A 25,063-nucleotide genomic window follows, 5' to 3' on the forward strand; every position below is an offset into this window, starting at 1 on the left:
GCAATCAGCATCCTAAACGTATGGTTAGCTGTCAATTTTACAAAAGGGGAGAAGGACAGCTGGGATTCTCATAGAGCTTGCATGAACTCTGTAAACCAGTTAGGGATTATGGCTGTTTTAATAAGATTATGTCTTTTAACTCACAAATTGGGGATATTTCCATTTATTGGGATCTTTTAAAATTCCTTTCAACAGTGTTTTGCTTTTCAGTATACGTACCTCAAATCCTTTAACTTCCCCCTAAAAGTCTCTACATTTTCCAGGAAATGATAGTTATTACACTGTGTTTCATGTACTATCATGTGGCAAATAAACCTTTATTATTCTAATCTATTTTATATGGCCAATTCTAAGTGAGGTTTAAAGTACTCTTTAGCAGTATTAATAGAACAACAAAATGGCCAACATTAAAAATTTCCTATTGTTTCATACGAAAGAGACCAGGAATATCCAAAATAATTTTGAAAAAGAAACTTGGTGACTCAGGCTTTTCAGTTTATAAAGTACAGTCAATGAGACAGCATGGTCCTAGAATAATAAGTATAGGCAAATAGGATCAATGGAACAGAATTAATAAATCCTTACAATTATGGTCAACTGATTTTTTGACAATGCTATCCAAACAATTCAATGGGGGAAAGAAAAATCTTTTCAAGAAATGATTATGGGACAACTGCATATCCTCATACAAAGGAATGACTCTGGATCTCCATTTCATGTAATATAAAAAACTAAGGTTCTAAACTCTTGAAAGAAAACACAAGTAAATCTTTGTGACTCTGAGATTAGGTACTAGCTTCTTAGATATGACATCAAAAAAACAAGTAGCAAAAGAAAAAAAGAGTGGTTTTCATAGAAATTAAAAATTTTGTGTTTCACTCTGCTTTCTTAAGGAGAGTGTTAATATTATAAAACAGAATTGTAGGCATCAGTAAAATTATATGAAGTGCAGTAAAGCGGCTCGTTAGTGTGGAGTCAGAATCACCCAGTTTATGATTGCTGTGTAATTAATTATTAAAGGGCAAGACATTTGTGGAAATTATAAAATGTATTCTGTTAAGGTCAAGGTGGTTATGATTTAAGTTTAAATAACTTCTGCCTCTTTCTTGATCTTAGGATGCTCTGTTCCATTAGGAAAGTGAAGTTAAGAAATATTTACTATATAGGATCTAGTGAAGATCTTTAAAAAGCTAGTATTTCAAACCCTGTTTGCTAATGATAATCCTACTGGCATGCATTGATTCTGACATGACCTCCCTTGAATGGCAGCTTCCTATCAAGATAGGAGCCCTGCCTCCAGGTCATAACTACTGTTCACCACCTCTGAAAGATGGAATTAGTCACTTGGCTTCTGCGACCTGTTCTTCCCAGCTGTCAAAAAGCAACATCCTATTACCCACTTCCTCTAAGGACTGAGAGCTAATGGCACAGGAAATTCTTGGCCCATACTGTGTGCACAGTGCTTCTACATCAACAATCTATTTTTTATAAAAAAAAAAAAAAATTCTACAAGAGAACTTTTTGTGTACAAGCAAGGAGTCCTCGTGTTTACCAAAGGGGCAGATCTGTGATTGTTGGCCCATCTCTGACTTGCCCTGCATCTGTGAGCCAGTGCTTGAGATGGGCTTGGACTTTGTGTGAGAGTTGCTTGTTGTTGTTGTTGTTTTTAAATGCTGGGCTCTTTTCCATGGTAGCAAATGGGACAATTCTCCTTTTGGGCACTAATTCCTTATTTGTCAAATAATCATACAAACTTGAGTGTGGTATGACTGTACTTTGAATTAATAAAGTTTAAATCCTTGTTCTTAAGCTAAAAAACAAAAACAAAAAAATTTTGTGTTTCAAAGAATACTATCAAAAAAATAAAAAGGACAACACTCAGAACTGGAGAAAATATCTGCAAATCATGTATTTGATAAAGAACTTGTATTCAGAACATATAAAGAAACTTAACAACTCAACAATAAAAGGACAAGTAATTTAAAAGTGCTCGGGGCCGGCGTGATGCGCACTAGGTTAATCCTCCTCCTGCAGCACCGGCATCCCATATGGGCGCCAGTTCTAGTCCTGGTTGCTCCTTTTCCAGTGCAACTCTCTGCTGTGGCCCAGGAGGGCAGTGGAGGATGGCCCAAGTGCTTGGGCCCCTGCACCCACATGGGAGACCCGGAAAGAAGCTCCTGGCTCCTGGCTTCAGATCAGAGTAGCTCCAGCCGTGGCAGCCATTTGGGGAGTGAACCAATGGAAGGAAGACCTTTCTTTCTCTCTTTCTCTCTTTCTCTCTCCCTCTCTCTCTCTCTCTCTCTCTCTCTCTCTCTCTGTAACTCTACCTGTCAAATAAACAGAATTAAAGAAAAAAAAAAGTCTTTTTTTTAAAAAAGTGCTAAGATACCTGAAAAGCCATTTCATTAAAGAATATACACTAATGGCCAACAAACACATAGAAAAACATTCAACATCATTAGGGAACCAAAAATCAAAACCACAGAAGCATACCTAAAATAAAGGGAAAAAAGAAAAAAGGACTGGTATTATTCATAATAAGAAAAGTGGAGGTACCATCGCTGTTGCACAGTGGGTTAACACCCTGACCTGAGCGTCGGCATCCCATATGGGTGCCAGTTCTAGTCCCAGCTGCTCCACTTCCAATCCAGCTCTCTGCTATGGCCTGAGAAAGCAGTACAAGGTGGCCCAAGTCGTTGGGCGCCCCTGCAACCATGTGGGAGACCCGGAAGAAGCCCCTATCTCCTGGCTTCAGATCAGTGCAGCTCCATCCATTGCGACCATCTGGGGAGTGAACCATCAGATGAAAGACCTCTCTCTCTCTCTCTCTCTGCCTCTCCTCTCTCTGTATAACTCTTTCAAATAAATAAATCTTTAAAAAAAAAAGTGGAAACAACACAAGTGTCTATCAGTTGATGAGGGGACTGACAAAATATAATACAGCCACACAATAAGTTATCTGATAACAAAAAGAAATGAAGTACTGATATGACACAACAAGGATACACCTTGATTGTATGTTAAGTAAAAGAAGTCAGCTGTCGCTCCCCCTCTCCGTGGAGGAACGACACAGGACCCTGCTTTGTTCTTTCGTCTGCTCGGCCCTTCCCGGGTTTGCTGCTGGTTCTTCCCGGGTTGGCTACCATCCCTTCCACCTCCGTGGAAGGGCGGTTCCCCCTGCCACTTTCCCCACTTCCGCGGGGGAGCAGCACACCGCCGGCCGGCTCTCTCGGGGGCTGCTCAGGTGTTCCTTCAGATAGATGTTCCTGGTGCATGTTGTCTCTCTCCTCCTATATAGTCCTCTTCCACCAATCCCAACTCTGCTACCCACACGCTGAGCACGCTGCTCTCCTCCAATCAGGAGCAGGTCCTGCTGTTTATTGGTTGAACTGGAGGCAGCTGTGTAGAAGCTGTTTCCTCCTCTCCCAGCGCCATATTGTGAGAGAGCAGATGCATAGAATAAATCTTAATTCGAGTAACAGTCTAGTCTGAGTTGCTCCCCACAGTCAGCCACAAAGACTGCATTTTCTAGCATTATATTTATCTCTGATATTCCAAATAGGCAAGTCCAAAAAACAGATTACTGCCTGCCAGATGCTAGGAAGAAGAGTTATCAAGTTGTTTTAACAGATTCTAGAGAAAGTATTTTAAGAGGAATCTTGAATGTGTTCTAACAATATTGCTGATGGCTCACATATCTATGAATATACCAAAAAAACAAACAAAAACACACTAAATTGTTTACCTTAGGGACCAGCGCTATGGCATAAAGGGTAAAGCCACCGGCCGGTGCCACACCTCACTAGGCTAATCCTCCGCCTTGCAGCGCCGGCACACCAGGTTCTAGTCCCGGTCGGGGCGCCGGATTCTGTCCCGGTCGGCCCTCTTCCAGGCCAGCTCTCTGCTGTGGCCAGGGAGTGCAGTGGAGGATGGCCCAAGTGGTTGGGCCCTGCACCCCATGGGAGACCAGGATAAGTCCCTGGCTCCTGCCATTGGATCAGCGCGGTACGCCGGCCACGGCGGCCATTGGAGGGTGAACCAACGGCAAAAGGAAGACCTTTCTCTCTGTCTCTCTCTCTCACTGTCCACTCTGCCTGTCCAAAAAAAAAAAAAAAAAAGGGGGGGGGGGGGGTAAAGCCACCACCTGCAGTGCCAGCATCCCATTTGGACACTGGTTTGAGACCCAGCCGCTCCACTGCCAATCCAGCTCCCTGCTAATGGGAAAACAGCAGAAGATGGCCCAAGAACTTGGGCTCCTGCACCCACATGGGAGAAACCAGGAAGTAACTCCTGGCTTCGGCCTGCCTTAGCAGCCCTGGCTGCTGCAGCCATATGGGGAATAAACCAGCAGATGGAAGATAGATATTCTCTTTCTCTCTCTCCCTCCCTCCCTCCCTGCCTCTCTGTATCTCTACCCTTCAAATACACAAATAAATCTTAAACAAAAGTATATGCCTTATAGGATAAATTTTAGGATATGTAAATCATATCAAAATATATCAGCATATTTTAATATCATATGACATATATTTAATAAAATATATCTTAAAGCTACAATAAAAACAAAAAGGTTTTAAAATGTAAATGGAAGGTAAAAACTGTACTGAGAGCACAGGAACAGTTCTATTACAAACTTTTAAAAAAGAGAAGCCAGCGCCATGGCTCAATAGGCTAATCCTCCACCTTGCGGCGCCGGCACGCCAGGTTCTAGTCCCAGTCGGGGCGCCGGATTCTGTCCCGGTCGGCCCTCTTCCAGGCCAGCTCTCTGCTGTGGCCAGGGAAGGCAGTGAAGGATGGCCCAAGTCCTTGGGCCCTGCACCCCATGGGAGACCAGGAGAAGCACCTGGCTCCTGCCATTGGATCAGCGCGGTGCGCCGGCCGCAGCGCACTGGCCACTGCGGCCATTGGAGGGTGAACCAACGGCAAAGGAAGACCTTTCTATCTGTCTCTCTCACTGTCCACTCTGCCTGTCAAAAAAAAAAAAAAAAAGAAAAAAAGAAAAAAATTAGTCACCATTCTCTAAGAACATTAAAAAGTTTGCAGATGATCTCAATTATGGACAAGTTCACTAAGCAAAAAGTATTACAGTAAGTCTGTTCTTTAGAATTAATGCATGAGTATGCTATAACTGTATTAAAAACAGAAGTTAAATTATGATGACCAGAGCAATCTACCACTTGAGGGAAAAGTAAAATCATTTAAATATACAATTTTCTTTAAGGCTGATTCAAAGAACTAAAAAGAAAAAATAAAACCTTCAAACTACCCTGGAAATGCTAATTTTCCCTCTAACTTTGCTTAGTGAAGCTAAATAGGGAAAAAAAATTAGACACAAATATTCTACAAGAGGGATAATTATGCAAACTTAGGAGTTCATAAAATTCAGGTACTGAAAGACAACAGAGGGGTCAGCGCTGTGGCTCAGCGGGTTAACGCCCTGGCCTGAAGCACCGGCATCCCATATGGGAGCCGGTTCTAATCCAGGCTGCTCCTCTTCCTATCCAGCTCTCTGCTGTGGCCTGGGAAGGTGGTAGAGGATGGCCCAAGTCCTTGGGCCCCTATACCCACGTGGGAGACCCAGAGAAGCTCCTGGCTCCCAGCTTCGGATCAGCGGAGCTCCAGCCATTACAGCCAACTGGAGAGTGAACCATTGGATGCAAGACCTCTCTTTCTCTCCACCTCTCCTCTCTCTGTGTAACTCTTTCAAATAAATAAATAAATCTTAAAAAAAAAAAAAAGACACAGAATCAAAGTCAAATGTTTCAAATTTATAGACAGCTTGTTAATGCAACCAGAAATGCTAAAAGTGCAAATGATGCAACATCCTAAGAAGTTACCACACTGTCTACTGACAAAAAATGAAAAAACACTGACTTTGAGCATGTGTCATGCTTTATATTGTGTACTCCTTTAGAATAATAATTTAGAAGAATATGAGGACCTATTTGTCAGTGTAGCATACTCATTTTACTCATTACTAATTAAAGAACCAAACTCCTTTTGTAATGGTCAGCAGGAGCCATTTACTGAATATCCGATGTATTCAAAGCATTAATTTTACAATCTTCATTTAATCATTACAACACACCTTCTTACCTAGAGGAAACAGAAGCACTTACACCTTGGACTGCTAGGGAAAGCTACCCAAAAACAGAAAAAATGACATCATCCTATCCCAAGGGAAGAAAAAAAAATCAAATCCAATTTTTAGATTTCATTACAGACCTAAAAAAAGGTCACAAACTTCACTAGAACTAATGGCATATTTCCTCTGACAAACAGATACGAAATGCACTGACTACACACAAAATAGACTCTAAATAAGAAAATTTAACACTACTACTGCATAATCCTCATACTGATAGCATCCAAGACAGTAACTGGTTTACTTTCCTTTTTTTTTTTTTTCTTAAGTTTTACTTATTTATTTGAAAGGCAGAGTTACAGAGAGGTAGAGGTAGAGGTAGAGGCAGAGGCAGAGAGAGAGAGAGAGAGAGAGAGAGAGAAAGAGGTCTTCTATCCACTGGTTCACTCCCCAAATGGTCAAAACTGCCAGAGATGGGCGGATCTGAAGCCAGGAGCTGGGAGCTTCCTCCAAGTCTCCCACGTGGGCACAGGGGCTCATGCACTTAGGCCATCTCCCACTGCTTTCCTAGGCACATCAGCAGGGAGTTGGATAGAACCTGGAACAACAGGGACTCGAACTGGCACCCATGTGGTATGCAAGCACTGCAGGCAGAAGCTTAATGACAATGCCACAGCACCAGCCCCTTTACTTTCCCTTTAACTGTTACTTTTATTTCTTACCAAACTTCTCCAGACAGATATAGAAAACCAGAAATGTCAAAAGAAAAAAGAACAATAATTTATTCTAAATGTAGCACTTCCATTTAAAACACTCACATATGTTTCAGACAAGGACTGAACAGCACTATGGAGTTGTTCTGTATTAGTCAAGATACTGAAACTGAGCAATGCTTACAATGATACTTTGTAGAGGCAGGATAGAAAAGTAAAACCACCAAGAATACTTACTTTCCCCTCCATGAATGCTTTGTTGTATAGAAGCACGCCAAATCCTTATTTTCCCTAATTATGTTCATTTTGTGCTGAAACCTGAAGATTATAAGAAAAAAATAGGTACACTTAGTATAGTGTTATATAACTCTAGTACAGTGTTACATAGCCTGAATTTCTCACACCCAAAGTATGATCTCTCATTTTCATAATCTGCCATATGTCCTCTACAAGACCATAATTTTTTTAAAGATATATTTTATTTATTTAAAATGCAGAGTTACAGAAGGAGGGAGAAAGACAGTAGGATCAGGGGAGGGGAAGGGGAGTGAGGAGGAGAGAGAGAAAGACAAAACAGGGAGATATCTCTTCATCCACTAGCTCATTCCTCAATGGCCACAACAACTGGGGCTGGGAAAAGGCTGTAGCCAGGAGCCTGGAATTCCATCAGAATCTCCCATGAGGGTGACAGGGGCCCAAGCACTTGGGTCAGCTTCCACTAGCCCTTTTCTCCCAGGCCCATTAGCAAGGAGCTGGATGGGAAATTGAGCAGCTGGAACTCGAATCAGTGCTCACGGAATCCCAGAGTCTCAAGTGAATGCACCACAATGTTGGCCCCTATAATTTTTTTTTTTTTTAGCACTCAATTCAGAATAGTTTAAATATTGCAGTTTCTAAGGAACAGTCTGCTCAGCTTTCTGCCATAGCTTTTAGTACCATGTTTTGACTGTCTGCTCAACTGTCTTTCTCTCCCCATTCTGGACAAGAGCCACTCTCTATCAATATCCTGAGTTTATGGAATAGAATTAAAAATAAATTTATATTTCATATTGCCAAACAATGCCCTGGCACATCATGGGCACCTAAAAATGTAAAGTGTCAAATCAATTCCAAAAAGCTTTTATTGAGTTAAGCACCAAGCACTATAACTTTAAAGGGGATCTTTTGTAAACAACAAGTTTCTCATTAAAAAATAATGCATGCCAATGGAAAGAAATCTAAAGTGTTCTAGTCTCCTTTTTCTTAAGATTTATTTGAAAGACAGAGTGGACAAAGAGAAGAAGAGACAGAGTGAGAGATACATGTCCCCTCCCCAAATGGCTGCAACAGCCAGGTCTGGGCCAGGACAAAGCCATAGTCTGGAGCTCCATCTGGCAAAGACTGAAACACTTGGGCCATCTTCTGCTGCCTTCCTAGGTGCATCAGCAGGGAGCTGGGTGGGAAGCAGAGCAGTGAGGCTTCAAACCAGCACTTCAATATGGGATGTTGATGCCACAAGACACAGCTTAACCTGCTGCACAATGCCAGCCCCCAGCCTCCCTTCTTAGATTTAGAAAAGTGCTGTTTTTAAAACAAAGTTGAGGCTAGTGTTGTAACATAGAGGGTAAAGATGCCACCTGTGGCACCAGCATCCCATACAGGTACTAATGAAAGGCTGATGATAAATTTGAAAATATAGCAGTTACTTCATTTGAATAAATTAAAACTGAACATAGTAATTTATTTCTTCTTTTGTGACTTGGTTATTTCTTCCCAGCCTTAATAATTAGATGCACATGGCCTGCTTTGTAGCATAATGGGTAAAGTCGTCACCTGCAATGGCAGACTACCATACTGGTTACTGGTTCAAATCCTGGCTGCTCCACTTCCTATCCAGCTCCCCGCTAATGGCCTAGGAAAAGAAGCAGAAGATGGCCCAAGTGCCTGGGCCCCTTCCACCTAAGTGGGAGGCCCAGATGAAGCTCCTAGTTTTGGCCAGGCTCAGACATGTCCATTACAGCCATTTGGAGAAGGAACCAGCAGATGGAAGGCACTTTTCTCTCTCTGTAACTCTTTCAAATAAATAAATCTTTAAAAAATTAGAAATGCATTCTAAAAAGTCTTGTAGGATACAAACACCAATAATTCAAATGGAATGAATGAAACTATTCACTTCAGCAGCTATGTATAACTTTAAATATTAGTAATTTTTATCATCAAATATGCTTTTCACAATTAGAATACAGCCATATTCCATTCAAGAACATTTTTTAACAGTTTTTTGAGATATGATTCACACACCATAACTTCACTCTTTTAAATGTGTACAGGGCCAGTGTTGTGGTGCAGTGAGTTGAACCACCACTTGTACCACTTACACCATTATCCCTGGGCACCTTGATTCTGACCCAGCTCCCTGTTAAGGTACCTGGGAAGGCAGCAGATGATGACCTAAATACCCAAACCCCTATCACCCATATAGAGAACCAGGATGGAGTTCTTGCCTCTGGGCTTTGGCCTAGCCCAGACCTGGCTGTTGGTGGCATCTGGAGAATGAACCAGCAGGTGGAAGATCCTATCCCTCCCTCCCTGTTAATCTGCCTTTCAAATAAGTAAACAAATCTAAAAAAATAAATAAAATGATACAATTCAGTCATTTTCAGTATATTCACAAAGTACTGCAATCGTCACAAATACTTTTAGAACAATTTCATTATGCCAATAAAAAACCTTATACTCTCTTTCTCTCTTATCCTTCTTTGTCCCTCCCCTCCATCTGCTGCGTTTTCCCAATAAACCCTTTCCCTTACTCCAGTGTTTGGTGTGTTTTGTGACGGCCTAATAGAAATAGATAACCCTAATCTAAAAAGTTATGACATGTCCTGAAATTATGCAATAACTTTAATTGAATAGTCATCAGGTATCAGCTACTGGGCTAGACATTTGCCATGCATGGTATGTCATATTGTGCCCGTAACAACATTGTGGGACAGGTAAGATGACTCATGATACTGACAAGAAAAGTGAGTGGTCAGAGAAATTAAAACACTTGTCCAAGATCACAAGCTAGTTAAGTGGTTGGATTAGGCTTTGAACCAATCAGCTTAACTCCATATGCCTTGTATTTAACCTAATCTGTAACATCTTTAATACAGAGTCATCATTTGACAGCACATAAATTCAGAACTTCAGAACTTAGAAATAACTTATAAACTTGTAAACTCACGTTAGGCATGAAACAAATGACCACACTCAACATAGGACGTAAAAAATGGTCTCCACTCCAAAGTTGAACTACTATGCCGTTTATAAGTAAACTTATTAATATTTCCATCCATGGATAGGCTTTAATTTCTTTTAAACAAAGTGTTCAGAACAAACATAACATAAATTTGTTACCAATATATGATTTATGGATAGTCTTTAAAAAGAGTGATCATCACCAGAAAAACATTACTTTAACTTCTGAGTTTTAAAATAATAACATTAGTGAGATCTAAGGCTGAAACCTATTAACAGTAGTGTAATATTAACCTCACCAAAATTCTATAGTCTCAGGAAAACTTCTAATCTTTGACAGACTAACTTCACCCAATAAATGACAACTGATCTGGAAACTTCATTCTTTCAAACCATGAGGATATTCCTAGACACACAAAAAAACTCATTAAAGAGAGTAATGTCAGGAGTGTTGTGGTGTAGTTGGTTAAGCAGCCACCTGCAATGCTAGAATCCCATTTTGGGGCTCCAGTTCTAGTCCCAGCTGCTCTGCTTCTGATCCAGCTCCAACGGTGGAAGATGGCCCTCGTACTTGGGGCCCTGCTATCCATGTAGGAGAATGGATGGAGTTCCAGCTCCTGGCTTTGGCCTGGTCCAGCCCCAATTGTTGTGGCCATTTGGAGAGTGAGCCAGTGGATGAAAGAGTAATGTTGATTCACCTTAGAAAAATGCATAAAAATAGGGTAAGGAGTAGTGGGTGTTTGGCCACGTTAACACATGTTAAAAACATGTTAAAATGGGCCAGCACAGCAGCTCACTAGGTTAATCCTCCACCTGCGGCGCCCGTACTCCGGGTTCTAGTCCCAGTGGGGCACCAGTTCTTTCCCAATTGCTCCTCTTCCAGTCCAGCTCTCTGCTGTGGCCCAGGAAGGCAGTGGAGGATGGCCCAAATGCTTGGGCCCTGCACCCGCATGGGAGACCAGGAGGAGGCACCTGGCTCCTGGCTTTGGATCTGCGCAGTGCGCCGGCTGTGGCAGCCATTTGGGGGGTGAATCAACAGAAGGAAGACCTTTCTCTCTGTCTCTCTCTCTAACTCTGCCTGTGAAAAAAAAAAAAATGTTAAAATGACTGTGTCCCACAGTGGAGTGCCTATGTTTGAGTCCTGACTCTGATTCCAGCTTCCCACTACTGCAGAATCTAGGAGGCAGCAGATGACACCTCAAGTATTTGGGTTCCTACCACAGACATGAAGGATCTGGATTAAGCTCTTGGCTCACTCTTGGCTGTTGTGAATATCTGTGTAGCGAACCAGTGGATGACAGCTCGGGCACAAGCACTTAATAAATTAAGCAGGTAATAACTTTTATATTCACATGTCATAAAAAACTATTCAACTAAAAAAATGTGTAAATTTTCAATGGTGTCTTCATAGCAGCTGTATCATCAGCATTTGCCATTCTGCCAGTTACAAGGCTACTCAAATTAGCAATAACTTATCTGTTCAGTCATCGTTTGTACTTCATCTCCTTCATTCCTGCAGTAGTATCCCATTTCAAATTTTCAAAGACCAACACTCTTCATGATGATGAAAAATTCAAGTTTACATATTCTTTCCAAATAAGCTGCATTGAAAAGATCTCCAATTTTTCGAGTCTTCATTTGTTTTCATTCTGTATTATGATTTGCATTACCACCAAAGCTTTTTTGCAAATTCAGTTGGTTCTTTTGATAGAACTGTACCAAGGATTAAAATGTCAAATTCAGGACAGGCATTTTGGCTAGTTTCAGCTTTTTCAATAAATTCCACTGATCCATGCTTTCAAGTAACACAATGTTCTTGCATTCTCTAATTTATTACTGGCAGTAATGCTGGTAATTCATTTAAAGATCTTTTATGGACAAAGCAGGAACGATTTTTTTAAATATACATGATTTCAACACAAAATCACAGGATTTAGGAGTCCACAGCAGAAGCCCACATCAAAATGACAGTAAGAACAAAAGCAGGATGAAGGGACTGGATACCACAGGCACCCAAGCAGATTATAGCCAAGCTATAAGCAAAAGATTTTGTACACATGGCAAAATGAAGTACATATTCATGTCTTGTGTTTAGCAGAAACTCAGAGCACTCATTTAGCCAGGGATGAATGAGTACACTCTGAAAAATAATACACTTAGTGAATGAAGGAAGTAGTGTTAAGGCTATTTGCCTATTTAAAACATACACTACACAAAACCAACTGGAAGTAATTTTTACACAATATGACAACCTGAAGACAGTAGGTAAGATGCTAATTTATTCTGCTCTCCAGTAATGTATTAAAATCACAGAGTTTGTCTTGAATTGCATCAAAAAAGCAAGATGGATCAATGTTTGGACAACAAGATGGACAGACCTCTGATAAAGCCAACCCAGTAAAATGTTGCTGAAAAAAATGGAAGTGAATATGTGGGTATCTAAAGTAAAGTTCTTCCAACCTGGCTTTAAAGTTTTTATAATATGTTGGTGGAAATTTCCTAGTTTCCCTTGCCTTTCTGATCAAAATCTTCTACAATGAAAATACTGTTTACCTGCTACACTATAAAACCACACCTACATATGGTAGACATTCATGACATAAAAAACTAATTTATAAGAGTAATACATCCTTATACAGCTAGATCTGATTAAAAATGTAGGGGAAGGAGTATCATTACTAAGGTAAAGACTAACGTAAAGACAATCTCCCATATTGGCTTCTCAAACATCTAATTTTGCTCATAACTAGATTCAAACTCTGAGTAAATCACATCTCTAATATGGTTTCAAATAAAAGGTACAAAATGTAAATGGCTAACAGAACATTAATTTTTATCCATATTAAAAAGCCATTACTAGACCATCTTAGAATGTGCTGTGTATGGAGGAAACTGGTAAATGAACATTAACCTTTTTTTTTAATTTTAGTTTTAAATTATGACTCAAGCACAGGTGAAAGCATATCCTTCATCCAAATGAACAACAAATCAGTATGTGAAATGTGTATAATACCTACAGGAATCTTAAGACAGCCATAAATAGATCACAAAATTTCAGGTTTTAGAGTGCATGCCATCTTAGGCTCTTTAATTTATTGAAGAAGCCAATTTCTCCAGAAATAAATGCTGTTAGAGAACAAGAAAGCCAGTGGTATTAATAAACTTCAGCTGACAACCATATCACCAAATAATTGTCTAGAAGTTATAACACTGAAGCATCTGCATTGTCAGCCATCTCAAAATTAGCTTTCATTTAGTTATTTTTAAATATTTTTGTATTTGAAAGGCAGAGAGACAGGCAGGGGGAGGTTGTGGGGAGACAGATCTTCCATCTGCTGGTTCACTTTCCAAATGGCTTTAACAGCCAGGTCTGGACCAGGCCAAAACTAGGAGCTCCAGCTGGATTTCCCACATGGGGACAGGAACTCAAGTACTACAGTCATCACCTGCTTGCTGCCTCCCAAGCACGTTAGCAGGGAGCTGGGTTGGAAGCAGAGTAGTTGGAACTTAAACCCACACTTCAATATGAGATTTGGGCAACCCAAGAAATGGCTTAACCCAGAGCACCACAAGTCTACCCCAAAATTCACTTTAAATGTTCCCACTATCTATCTCAAGGTAAGTGAAACAGTCTGAGCTCTCTTCTATTCTTTAAAAAATAAAAAGGAGGCCGGCACCGCGGCTCACTAAGCTAATCCCCCGCCTGCGGCACCGGCACACCGGGTTCTAGTCCCGGTCGGGGCGCCGGATTCTGTCCCGGTTGCCCCTCTTCCAGGCCAGCTCTCTGCTGTGGCCAGGGAGTACAGTGGAGGATGGCCCAAGTGCTTGGGCCCTGCACCCCATGGGAGACCAGGAGAAGCACCTGGCTCCTGCCATCGGATCAGCGCGGTATGCCGGCCGCAGCACACCGGCCGTGACGGCCATTGGAGGGTGAACCAACGGCAAAGGAAGACCTTTCTCTCTGTCTCTCTCTCTCACTGTCCACTCTGCCTGTCAAAAAAAAAAAAGAAAAAAAGGAAAGAAATTGATTCCTTTTCAATTAAAACCTGTCTGTATATGCATACTCAGGAAATAAAAATGTAAGAGAAATTCAAAAGTAACTCCTAAAATTAAAGAAACAATTTCAGTATTATCTTATTGGAAGGAGAGGGCAAGCTACAAACACTATAGCAGTTAACTTCACTGGCCTTTTCCATTCAGCAATATAAATACCAAAATAGGCCTACCTATTCATATGTACTTCATCTGAGGAACTAGTTTTACTCCTGGCAAAACAGATATATATCTGTTTAAAAAAAAAAAAAAGCATTTTTCCATAAAAGACATATTGTGATTCTTGCGACTCTTCCTTCACCAATACTTAAAAATTCCTTGAAATATTCACCTGAAAAGTTTTTTCACAAATGCACTCACTTAAGCAGCTTTTAAAAAAATCATTATCATTGGTCATTTATATATTCTATTTAGTTTGTACATCCTTAAAACTTTCTAAACCTAATTTCTATTTCATTTTGTCTTTCAAGTATAACTTGACCTAGTAAGAACAAAGTGTACTAGTTGAATAAACTATTCTCCAGATTACAAACAGGTGGTTAACAATATCTCTATAATATAGTAAACATGGGCAAACATAGTAAACATAGTAAAATATGGGCAAAAGAGATTTTCAGCAGCCTTGTCTTAACTTGGTGCTGTTTTCCACATAGGAAATGGATAATGGGGAGGTAACTTCCTAGAACTGTAACTAATACAACTTGAAGAAACTTATACATTAGGCGCTTGAACACCCAAACTTTTCTCTTTATATTAACAAACCACAAGTTGTTACAATTTCCCCTTTACCCAATACAATACAGATTTCTAGTTTGGTTCTTTCTGAACTATCCCTATTATTCCTACCACTCCCACAGTGCTATACAATTTACAAAACACTTCCAAATCACCTTAAAAAAAAAAAAAAAAAAATTCCAGGGCCAGCACCATGGCTAAATGGGTTACCCTATATGGGATATGGACAGTGAACCAGAGGATGGAAGATCTATCTCTCTGTCTCTCCCTCTGTAACTCTTTCAAATAAACAAATAAATCTTTAAAAAAAATCTATTTACAATTAAGTAATCTGATGGTCTAATTCTACTTCAAATATAAAACACAAAGTACAAAGTACATTTTGCAGAGCTTAATATATAGATTTTCCAGTGGTGCAACTATCATGCAATCTGAAAGATTATGCTTAATTTACCTTATTCATGAAAGAAAACAATGCTAATGATAACCTCACCTGTGTGATGAGTCACCAATATGACAAATCTAAGCCCCTTAACATTTCTGTTAAAATCAAACTGATTCTATGTACAAGAGCAAGTCTCTGACAATTTAACTGTATATTTTAGCATAATCATACTCAAGTATACACATTACAATACAGTCAGTTCTATTATAATGCTATTTATGTGAATTTATCCCAACAAGACTGACATATTACTGAACAATCTGAGCATGAAGAAATTTTCATATTTTATTATGTGTGATTTCATCACCAAGAAACACTAAGATGAATGCAGAAAACTGTACCCTGCTGAACTAGGCCACACAGAAATTTGGGAATCTATAAAACACTCCCCCACCCACCCACCCACACACACATATAAGGACACTATGGCAGAATGGGTAACGCCAGCACCTGCAGTGCCAGCATCCCAGCTGCTCCACTTCCAATCCAGCTCTCTGCTATGGCCTGAGAAACCAATGGAAGATGGTCCAAGTCCTTTGGCCCCAGCACCTGCATGAAAAACCCAGAGGAAGCTCCTTGCTTCTAGCTTCAGATTGGCACAGCTCCAGCTGTTGCAGCCAACTAGGGAGTGAACCAGTGGATGAAAGATACCTCTCTCTCTCTCTCCCTCTCTCTCTCTGCCTCTCCTTCTCTAATTCTTTCAAATAAATAAATATTTTTTTAAAAAAGGACAGTGAACCACACATTCACATATGTATACCATTATAATTTTCCATTAGATCTCACATAACTTTCCTCCTTCCTGTACCTACTCACAAACTGATTCCTTCCAATGTTCACTTCCACAAACGTTTTCAAGACTAAAAGTCAGAATTAAAGTATTAAACATTTAACATGAACAAAATAGTGCTAATTTTAGGTTCCTATATTTTTAAAATGTGTCAATGATTTAGTTTTTGTATTCTATGCTCCTAACCAATTTCTCCAGTAAGTCCTAGTTTTTAGTTTTTTCAATTTTGCATAGCACAGCAGTTTTTAAAAACGAGTGTCCCATGTTACAGCAGCATCAGATGTATTTTATCATAAATTTCTTTCAATTTTATTTGTAGGAAGAGGGGTATGGGTTTTGAAAATCTAGTGTATACAGTGACTACATCACTTATTTTGATTGCCAAATCAATCTTTTTTCTTTAGGTCCTATTTTTGGTATCATATTTAAAAACCAAAAGTCAGATTTTCTCCTATTGTCTAACAGTTTTATAGCTATATTATTTTATATATTTTTTGTTTTTATCTTAGAGTGACAATACCTACCTTATTTAACGAGTCTACTTCAAATAACATACCCTTTTATGTGTAAAGACCTAATAAAACAGTATATTACCACTATCTCCATCCTAGCCTTTGTATTAATGCCTTCTTTCTACCTTTACATGATACACAATTTACTGCTATTTTTCCATGGTCTTTTAGAGCAATTAAAACTAAGAAAATAACGAGCTCTATTTTGTTTTCATTTCCAGCACTCCTCATTTATTTGTGTATATCCAAGTTTCAGTCTGTATGAAGAACTAATATTTCTTGTAAAGTAGATTTGGCAGTAAGCTTGGCTTTTACTTTAGGGTGTCTATTTCACTTTCAATTTTGAAAGACTTTTGCAGTACATAAATTTCTGGGTTGACAGGTTTTTCCTTTCACTACTTTAAAGCTGTCACTCAATTTTCTTCTTGCACACTTGGGTTCTCTGCTACCTATCATCTTTATTCCCTCTTCTGTAACATTTCTCTTTTCTTTGGCTACCTTCAAGATCTTCTCCTTGTCTTGATTTAATTTATGATATGTTTTCTGCACAGTCAAGGGTGGGATATTTAATCTGCTTGATGTTCTCTTGGATCTATGGTTTGATATTGGACAGTAATTTTGGAAAATTCTCTAGTACTTCCACAAATATTTCTTCTGCTCTATTCTCTCTTCTTCTAGGATTCTAGTTATGCATATATTTAAATGGTTAATACCTACCAAGCTCTTCTTTTAAAATATTACTTGTTGCAATTGCATAATTCCTGACATACCTACAAGTTCACTGATGCTTTACTCAGCTGTGTCAAATGTACTGAGAACAAAGCCATTCTACATCTCTTTACTGTTTTTCATTTCTTTAATTTCCTTTTGATTCTTAGCTTCTCTGTTGAAATTACCCATGTGATCGTCATACTATCATACTCCTATTACAGCATTCAACATATTATAGTCCTTCCAATGAATCTGAATGTAGTTCTGATAACCTCTTTCTCTTGAGAATTTTAGGGTTTTGGTTTCTGTTTGCTTCTGATCTTTTCATGAGTCTTGTAAATTTTCACTGAAACCTGGTCATGTTGTACAGGACATCAGAAACATGAATAAGTTTTATGACTGGAAATGAAAATACACTTACTTTGGTATTATTATTATTATTATTATATTTGAGAGGGAGAGAGAGAGAATCTTCCATCTGCTGGTTCAGTTCCCAAATAGCCACAACGGCAGGAGATGGCCGATCCGAAGCCAGGAACTTCCTCCGAGTCTCCCACGGGGGTGCAAGGGCCCAAGCACTTGGAACATCTTCCACTGCTTTCCCAGGCCATAAGCAGAGAGCTGGATTGGAAGGGAAGCAGCCAGGAGACTAACTGACATCCATATGGGATGCCGGCGCCACAGGTGGAGGTTTTAGTCTAGCACCGGCCCCTGTAAGGGTTTCAGTGCAGTGTTTGTGCAAATCTAGTTATGGGTCAAGATGGCATTATGATGTTACTAGAGTATCCCATAGCCTTCACCTATTTTCAGAACAGTTGTTGCTGTAACTTACCAGACTATTTGATCATCTGTGCTGTGCCTCCTTGCATAATCTTATGTCTCTCTTAGTATTCTGCCATTGTAAGTTATTCAAAGCTTTTTCCCTTGCTGGCATGGGGTGGGGTTTGCAGTCTCTAACGTTCTCATTAAGGTACATGCTAAGTCACGCACTATGTCCCTGATCTCAGGGTTATGGCCTCCTTGGTTCTCCCATCCTCCCCTGGCTGCAGTTTTGAGTTCAGTGCCTCTCCCTTATGCATAAGATTCTTCCTCTCTTCTCCCGACTCAATGAATGTTCATCAACAGGGCCAGCCAAGGTGCTCTTCTGACCAGATTAAAGCTTCTGTTCCACAGAGGAGAATAAGAGTGTCTTCATACTCCTCAAAGTTCTGTTGCTCTAGGTCTACAGAACAGACAACTCCACATGCTCTTTCCACTCTTTCTAGGAAAATTCCCAATGTGGTTTGTGGATAAAGAGCATCAAGATGGTGTACTTACAACCTTCATCAACTTGTCAGCTATTCTAGCTGAACTCTTTTACCCATGACCAGGAAAACGCGAATACATGAATACCCTCTCGGTAAGCATTTTATCTCCTTCAATTGTAGCCCAATAGTTGGCTCTGCAGCCTCAACTCTTTAATAAGCTTCCAAAAAGGCATAAATTTGAAGTTAGTCTAATTCTTTTTTTCTAGTAAAGGTGAGAAAGCCGTTTTTAGTACCAAGGCCAAAGCCAGGTGTTGGTACATTATTTGTAAACTAATTCAGGATAGTAAAGGAGGGGTTATAAGTTATTTGGTATAAACAGGATCTTTTATTGGGTCTGACAAAGCTGAGAAACACTGATTCAGTCTCTCAAAAACAACTCACCTTTAACCACTGCCAAACATCACAGGGAACATTCAGGCCAAAATCTATTAGCAGCAATCAAATTTGTGCTGCAGTTTAACTGCATAGCCTTGTTTTCTACTTCACTAATTTTAAAGACTACTAAGTATCCTTAATCAGAGAAACAGGAGAAAGGTATGTGCAACAGAAACCTCAAATTTACCTGTATAAATAAAACTGATTGATGACTAGAACCAAAGTAATCAAAAGATACTTAATTGGGGTTGAAATTAAAAGGGTGTCTACTAAGAAGCAGACTCCACTATCAAGCTTTTTTACAAATTATTAGTAAAGCAAGAACTGTTACAGTAGACCTGGGTAACCAGCTTCAATTTGTCAATAAAGCTAAATTATTATAAATAAGCCATGCTTTCCCTGATTCCATAAATTCTTCCACTGTTGACATTCATAATTTTATTGAATTTTTAGCTTAGCTTGTTTGCAAGTAAGCTTGTTAACACTGCAAGACATTCACATATCTTACATTACTTATTCCAGCTACTTGAGAAAAAGATTGCCTCTCAGAGGAATACAAATGCTGCTGTTTTCCATGAACTGTACTCTGGCTTTCTGAGTAACCCTGACTCCTCTTTTCCTCCCTTAAAATGGTCTACTTCCTGTTTTCAAATGAATATAATGTAATATTTTCTGAACAAGGACTTATGTTTCCTGAAAGCACTGTAACACTAACAGCACAGTCCAAGTTTGAGATGTAGCCACTTAAGCAGTTTCACATTTACACTTAATGTTAACAAAGTTTTATGTTACATACCAAATTAAGTCAAATAATAAAGAGCTTTCTGGAAATCAAAGAACTGTGAAATCTATTCAGGATACTGTTATTTCTCACAAATAGTTTCTGTAAAACGTTTTTTATCTTTTTTGGCCTTTAAAGGCAAGTTCTGTTTTATAATCTTATAGACCAACTGGTATACTACAAAACCTGACCACTTTGAGTAATTTCCCCAAATTCTGCATGCAGTACTTTCAAACCATATCAGCAAGAAAAAAATTACTAGGGATAGGCCCTGAAGAAAAATTCTGGAATATTACTTTTCTTCCAAAACACTAAAACTCCAAACGGCATAAAATAACTCTACAGCACAAGGCGCTCCACAGAGGATGCAACAGCATCAAGTGGAGGCCCTGCTCTTCGATGGGAAGCAAGAAATCAGTACTTTGGGAGATCACCGCTGTATTACGGGGCAGATGACTGCTCGTCCCCATCCCTAAGCAACGATAAAGGAAACAATCTCAAGACAAAGCGGTTAACGCCAACACTCTTAAAAAGGAGACAATTTAAAGGAAGGGGCTCTTCTTAAAGTGTAGTAGTCTCAAACATCCGTTAAAAAACACTTTTCCCAGGGACTAAGCCCTACTTTACCCACTCCGAGCCCATATTGAGAGGTAAAACATCACGGCGTAGCAAAGGAAAAGCTATTGTGAATAAGCTGCCTTGCAAAAAGTAAAGAACCTTGGGAGAAAACTCGATTTCTGGGAAAGGGAGGGACTGTAAGACGCCTGGTCTGCTCAATTCCTAACACAACAAAACGAAACTAGGCAAAACCCGAGTCAATGCGGGACACTTGATGGGCCACTGAGCAGAGAATCCCAAGAGTGTCCGGTGCCCAGCGTTAATGGTGCCAGGACGAGAAGGCCGAGAGGATCCCCAAGACGGAGCCCTCAGGGAAGAGGGGTATGGGGTAAAGATGTGCTAAAGGGCGTGGGAGGGGCGTGGGAGAGAAATCGAAAGAACTTGGCAAAAGGGGTGGGCTACACAGGGCAGTGCCCCAGGCAAGTATCACTCATAATAGGGGTAGAGATTCTGGCGGAAGAAACCAGACAGGCAGCTGAGAGGAGGGTAACCCGATTCCTTCAGCAGCTGCAAGTTCGAGGCCCAGTGCAAAGTACGCTCAGCGGAAGAATGCTTAGGGCAGAGCCCTAGTCCTGTACCAGGGTCAGCTTTACCTTCGCGGGAGGCTGGAGAGGCTCCGGCCCGAGCTCCTCCCGCCGCCGGCTCTGCGTCCACAGTGCGACGAGGCACCCTCTGGCCTCCTCCTCTCACCACTTCCCCTTTCCCGCCGGGGCCCTGTGGCTCCGCTACCGCGGGTTCTCGGTGCCGCCGGGTGCGGCCTCCCCGCCCCTCCGCCTCCTCCCTCCGCCTCTCAGAGACTCACTCTGGAGGCAGCCATCTTCACTGGGCTTTGACCGACCTCACTCAACGCGCCTGCGTCGCCTCTGCTCATGAAGTCCCGAGACATGGTCAGCTGACCTACTCTTCCGCCTTCCGCCCCGCCCCTTTGCCTACGTCTCCTGCCCTCCCTGTCCCATTTGTCCCCGGTCCCTGAAAGCCGGCGTTCCCCCACCCCGCCGGTTCCCGGTTCCCGGCAGGAACACGTGCGTAGAATGATAAGGCGGCGGAAGAATCGAGTTCACGCAGCGCGGCGGTGCTGAAAAGGGCACGCCCCCCGCCCCTCCGGCAGTGTTGGGGGCGGACACACCCCCGGCACGCACGGGAAGGGCTACGCCCCTCAGCGCACATCCGGTGGCAGGAGTGTGGCCCGGATGTGCGATTTCTATGCCCGGAAGTCCTGTTATAAAGCATCTCCTGACCTAAACCCGGCCTTGTCTCTAGCTTAACTGCGTTGGGATCCTGCGGTTTCGCTTGCTATCGAGACTCCCGGGACGGCTGAGCGGTGGTCTGGGAAGTGGCGGGAACACCTCGGAGATGCCTCAGGCTTAGTTCGTGTGAGTTCTGGGAAGATGCTGCTGACAGCTCTTCTAGGAGTAACTTATCAACTCGGAGGGGGAATTACCCAGCTGCACAACCGGCAATGTGATTCCAGAACCTGTGCTCTCTGGATGGCGTCTCCGTGATCCTGTCGGGTCCCGGAGTCGTGCGAGGAGTGACAGGGTGGCGAAAAGGGAATGTTGGGACTTCGTAGTGTTATGCGGACGTTCAGATGTTATCTGGGGCCTCTGGTTTGTTTAAGGAGGGCCAGTGATCACTCCCAGACTGGAACTGTGGAGATACAACTTTAAATATTAGTGTTTTAAAAGTGATGATTCTGCTGCAAACGCCAAACAGGCCGTGTAGAGCAACTTGTGTGTATATATGTATTATTTTATGAGGGTTAAAGAGCTGTGATAAGAATTTCATAGTCAGTTGCGTAGCAGTCCCGAAATTGTGATTTTCTTGGTGTGGACGGGGGGGGGGGGGGTCCCCTTCAGCAGCTGGTGCATTTTATAGCTAGTGATTGCTGGGTGAAAAATATGAAAGATGGGTCCAACAGACTGAATCTTTATTCCAGTGACCCTTTGTCCTACCTTGGGGCAGAAAAAAGGATATTTACCTTTATCCCTAGACTAACTTTTTGTACTGCACCTATAGGATAAGGCATGTAAAGGGGAGGTATCAGAAACAGCTGGGTATGTGACGACAAGACCTGAATAACAGTAGGAAGGAGGGAAAACAAAAAAGGAACAGGAAAGCAGAGTTAAGGGACCTTTTTAGTTTATCCCATAGAAACAGACACTTGTGATTATGTGACATTTTATTGGTTACAAAGCCTTCTAGTAATGCCACAAGTAGATGTGAGGCATGTTTCTGTTATTATACTTTTGTACAGAGGAAGTAGACCCAAAGAACCTCAGAGACTGTCTCAAGGTGACCTAACTCCTAAAGGTTGAGCCAAAATTTGGCCACCGGACTTCTAGCACGAAGGCCAAAGAGCTATATTACACCTCCATACTGCCTCTCTGTTCAATATTTGAGACTAGTAATATCAGTTCTCAGGGTTGGAAAGAGCATTAGGCTTCCTGAACTGCCCCTACAGAAGAGTCCCTGCCACCCAAGACATCTTTTTCCATTGCATTTTTGGAAATCACTTTCCTTGTATACAGCCAACTAGTCCTCTCCCATGAGACTGATTTTTTGCCCCTTTCCTCTTCTGTGTTACATTCTTATTTACTGATACAGTTAATCATTCTGTCCCTACTTTTCCCTCTGACTACGGAAGCCACAGATTCCCATTTTAGGAAGAGAGATTCCTGGTGTTTCAACTGCTATTCACAAGATGTGATTTCAAACCTGCCTGCCCTCCCCCCACCTCTCTCTCTCTTTTTCTTTCTTTTTTAACCACTTCCCTGGTTGGTCATAGTTGGATTTGAACAAGTTTGTCAGTATCCTTCTTAAAATGCTAGGAATCAGGGGGTAGGAAATCTGTTGAATTCTGTACATCCCCTTTGCAGTGGGGAACAGATTGGGCTGAAGTTCAGATACAGCCTAAGTGGGGATTTATAGCCAGTGAGCAAAGTGTGAGGTCAAGGAGTAGAAAATTGCTAAAAGAAACATCAGGGATAAGGGAGAGTCTGGCTAAACCCACCTCACAGGAATCTTACAAATAGCACCTTGTGGGGGTGAGGGGATGGTAGAGGATGAGTAATCTGATCAGATATCAGGATGATCAGATATCATCTGGCTAAACTGACTTTGCAGAGTTCTTTTGTTAAAACTGGATTTTGGAAGCAAGTATCAGGGCCTAAGAGAGGTTCAGAAGCATAAGGTTTAGTCAAGCAAAGAATCTCTGTCACATGTTGAAATAATAATGGATATATATTTGGTTAAATAAAATTTGACATTAAACTTAATTTCACTTGTTTCTATTTTTTTAATGTAACTACTAGAAAAGGTGAATTTACATATGTCGCTCCCATTATATTCCTCTTGGACAGTGCTGTTACTAGATCCAGGGTCAGAAAACACTTGGGTTGAGTTGATGAGTTTTAAACTCCCACAAAAACTGTTTCTTGTTTGCCACTAGTAGGTTTTCTCAAGGTTTAGGTCTCGAAATGGCTGACAAGTAAAGGCATGAAGATTTCTTGACATAAATCTATATGTCTTGCATATATAGTTTCTACTTTTTTTTTCCTTTTGGTAAATCATGGCCTGGTTTCCCCCTTTTAATCCTGCCTCAGGAACTATAATTTTACTATAACTGTGAAAGACAATATCTTTTCCAATAAAAGAATGATGCTCATATGTAAAGGATTTTGAACTTACAATATGTTGTATTAGCAAAAACAAGTTTTCATTCAATTGTAGGAAATTGGCTAGATCTAATCATATTTTCAGAGGTTGATCAAGAAGAAAAGTAAAATACCTGTTCTGTGTTTTGGCAGTTTTAAAACATTATTAAAGTTTTAACTGTTTAAGAAAAAGATCTATGTTATTTTCTCTTATTAAAATTAGCTCCAAATTCCCTTTTGCAGTATTCATTGCTGAGGATTTTCTAATTCTTACTAGTTAATTCAAACACTTAACAGTAATTACCAAATTGAAGACAAATCTAAGGCCTTATTTTTTTTTTTTTACATAAAGGGTTTTCAAGTGAACAGTTTCCAGGGTGCTATGAAATTAAGACTTGCTAGTCATCAGCACTTGAAGGAAATGGAGAAGGTCTTCAGGAAGTTAGTGGAAAATGCACATTAATCTTGAATTTCATTTTTTGCAAACTTTTTGAAGCCATAATGTGCTAAAAACATCACAGGAAGTTTCCTTTTCTCTAAACTTGGGCTGTTGATACCTACCTTGAGAAACATTGGAAAGAGTTAAATAACTTGTAGAACACATGGTTACTAAGCACTCAATAACTTAATTTCCTCACATTAGTTATAACAGGGTACCCAGCTTATTTGCATCATCCTTGTGCTTGAGTTTTCTTTGTTGTGGTTCTTAACTGTGTTATTAACAAAAGGTATGGAGTTCACATATACATTCTTTGATAACCGTATCTAAATACTTGTGAAAAATAAAAAAAAGTTCCTCACCATCTCATCATTTTATTTCTGATTAGAGAACATGGAAAGTTGAATTGCTAAGTTCATTTATGAATAATACAATAAAGACCCAAAAATATAGTTCTGTCATAATATAATATTTGAGAAATGTTGAACCCAGACTTGACCATGAAGAAGTTCTTAGAGTGCCAGTGGCCCATTTACACCTAAATTAAGGTGAGTTAACTGGGTGCAGCAGAAACTTTTTCCTCATGTGTTTTGTTGAAGTTCATCACAGCTAGAGGGAAAGGATGTC

General features: G+C 40.6%; 1 protein-coding gene and 1 long non-coding RNA gene across 14 annotated transcripts in view; one reads left to right on the forward strand and one right to left on the reverse strand.

Annotated features, from left to right (window-relative positions):
* DNAJC13 (DnaJ heat shock protein family (Hsp40) member C13) overlaps positions 1-21,302 on the reverse strand; it is a 135,997-nt gene extending 114,695 nt beyond the window's left edge. For 3 of the 8 annotated variants that reach the window (XR_016233295.1, XM_008249241.5, XM_089332251.1), the window contains exons 1-2: positions 20,938-21,302; positions 7,036-7,116 (exon numbers count right to left, since the gene is read on the reverse strand). Coding sequence is in view for 7 of the 8 variants with exons in the window: in XM_008249241.5 (XP_008247463.4) it covers positions 7,036-7,103 (68 nt within the window). In the remaining variant the exon portion in view is untranslated. Of the gene's footprint in view, positions 1-7,035; positions 7,117-10,495; positions 10,716-20,937 lie in introns of those variants that run through there. The other 5 variants (XM_089332250.1, XM_008249244.5, XM_089332249.1 and 2 more) reach the window with 4 other exon arrangements.
* Positions 21,303-21,431: 129 nt separating this feature from the next.
* Positions 21,432-25,063, forward strand: part of LOC149127167 (uncharacterized) — a 93,408-nt gene continuing 89,776 nt past the window's right edge. The window contains exon 1 of one of the 6 annotated variants that reach the window (XR_016233299.1): positions 21,432-21,717. This is a non-coding gene — a long non-coding RNA (uncharacterized LOC149127167). The remainder of the gene's footprint in view (positions 21,718-25,063) is intronic. The other 5 variants (XR_016233298.1, XR_016233300.1, XR_016233297.1 and 2 more) reach the window with 5 other exon arrangements.

Source organism: Oryctolagus cuniculus, chromosome 4 (genome assembly GCF_051225735.1).
Source record: "Oryctolagus cuniculus isolate XC-2025 breed Fujian yellow rabbit chromosome 4, ASM5122573v1, whole genome shotgun sequence".
NCBI lineage: Eukaryota > Metazoa > Chordata > Mammalia > Lagomorpha > Leporidae > Oryctolagus > Oryctolagus cuniculus.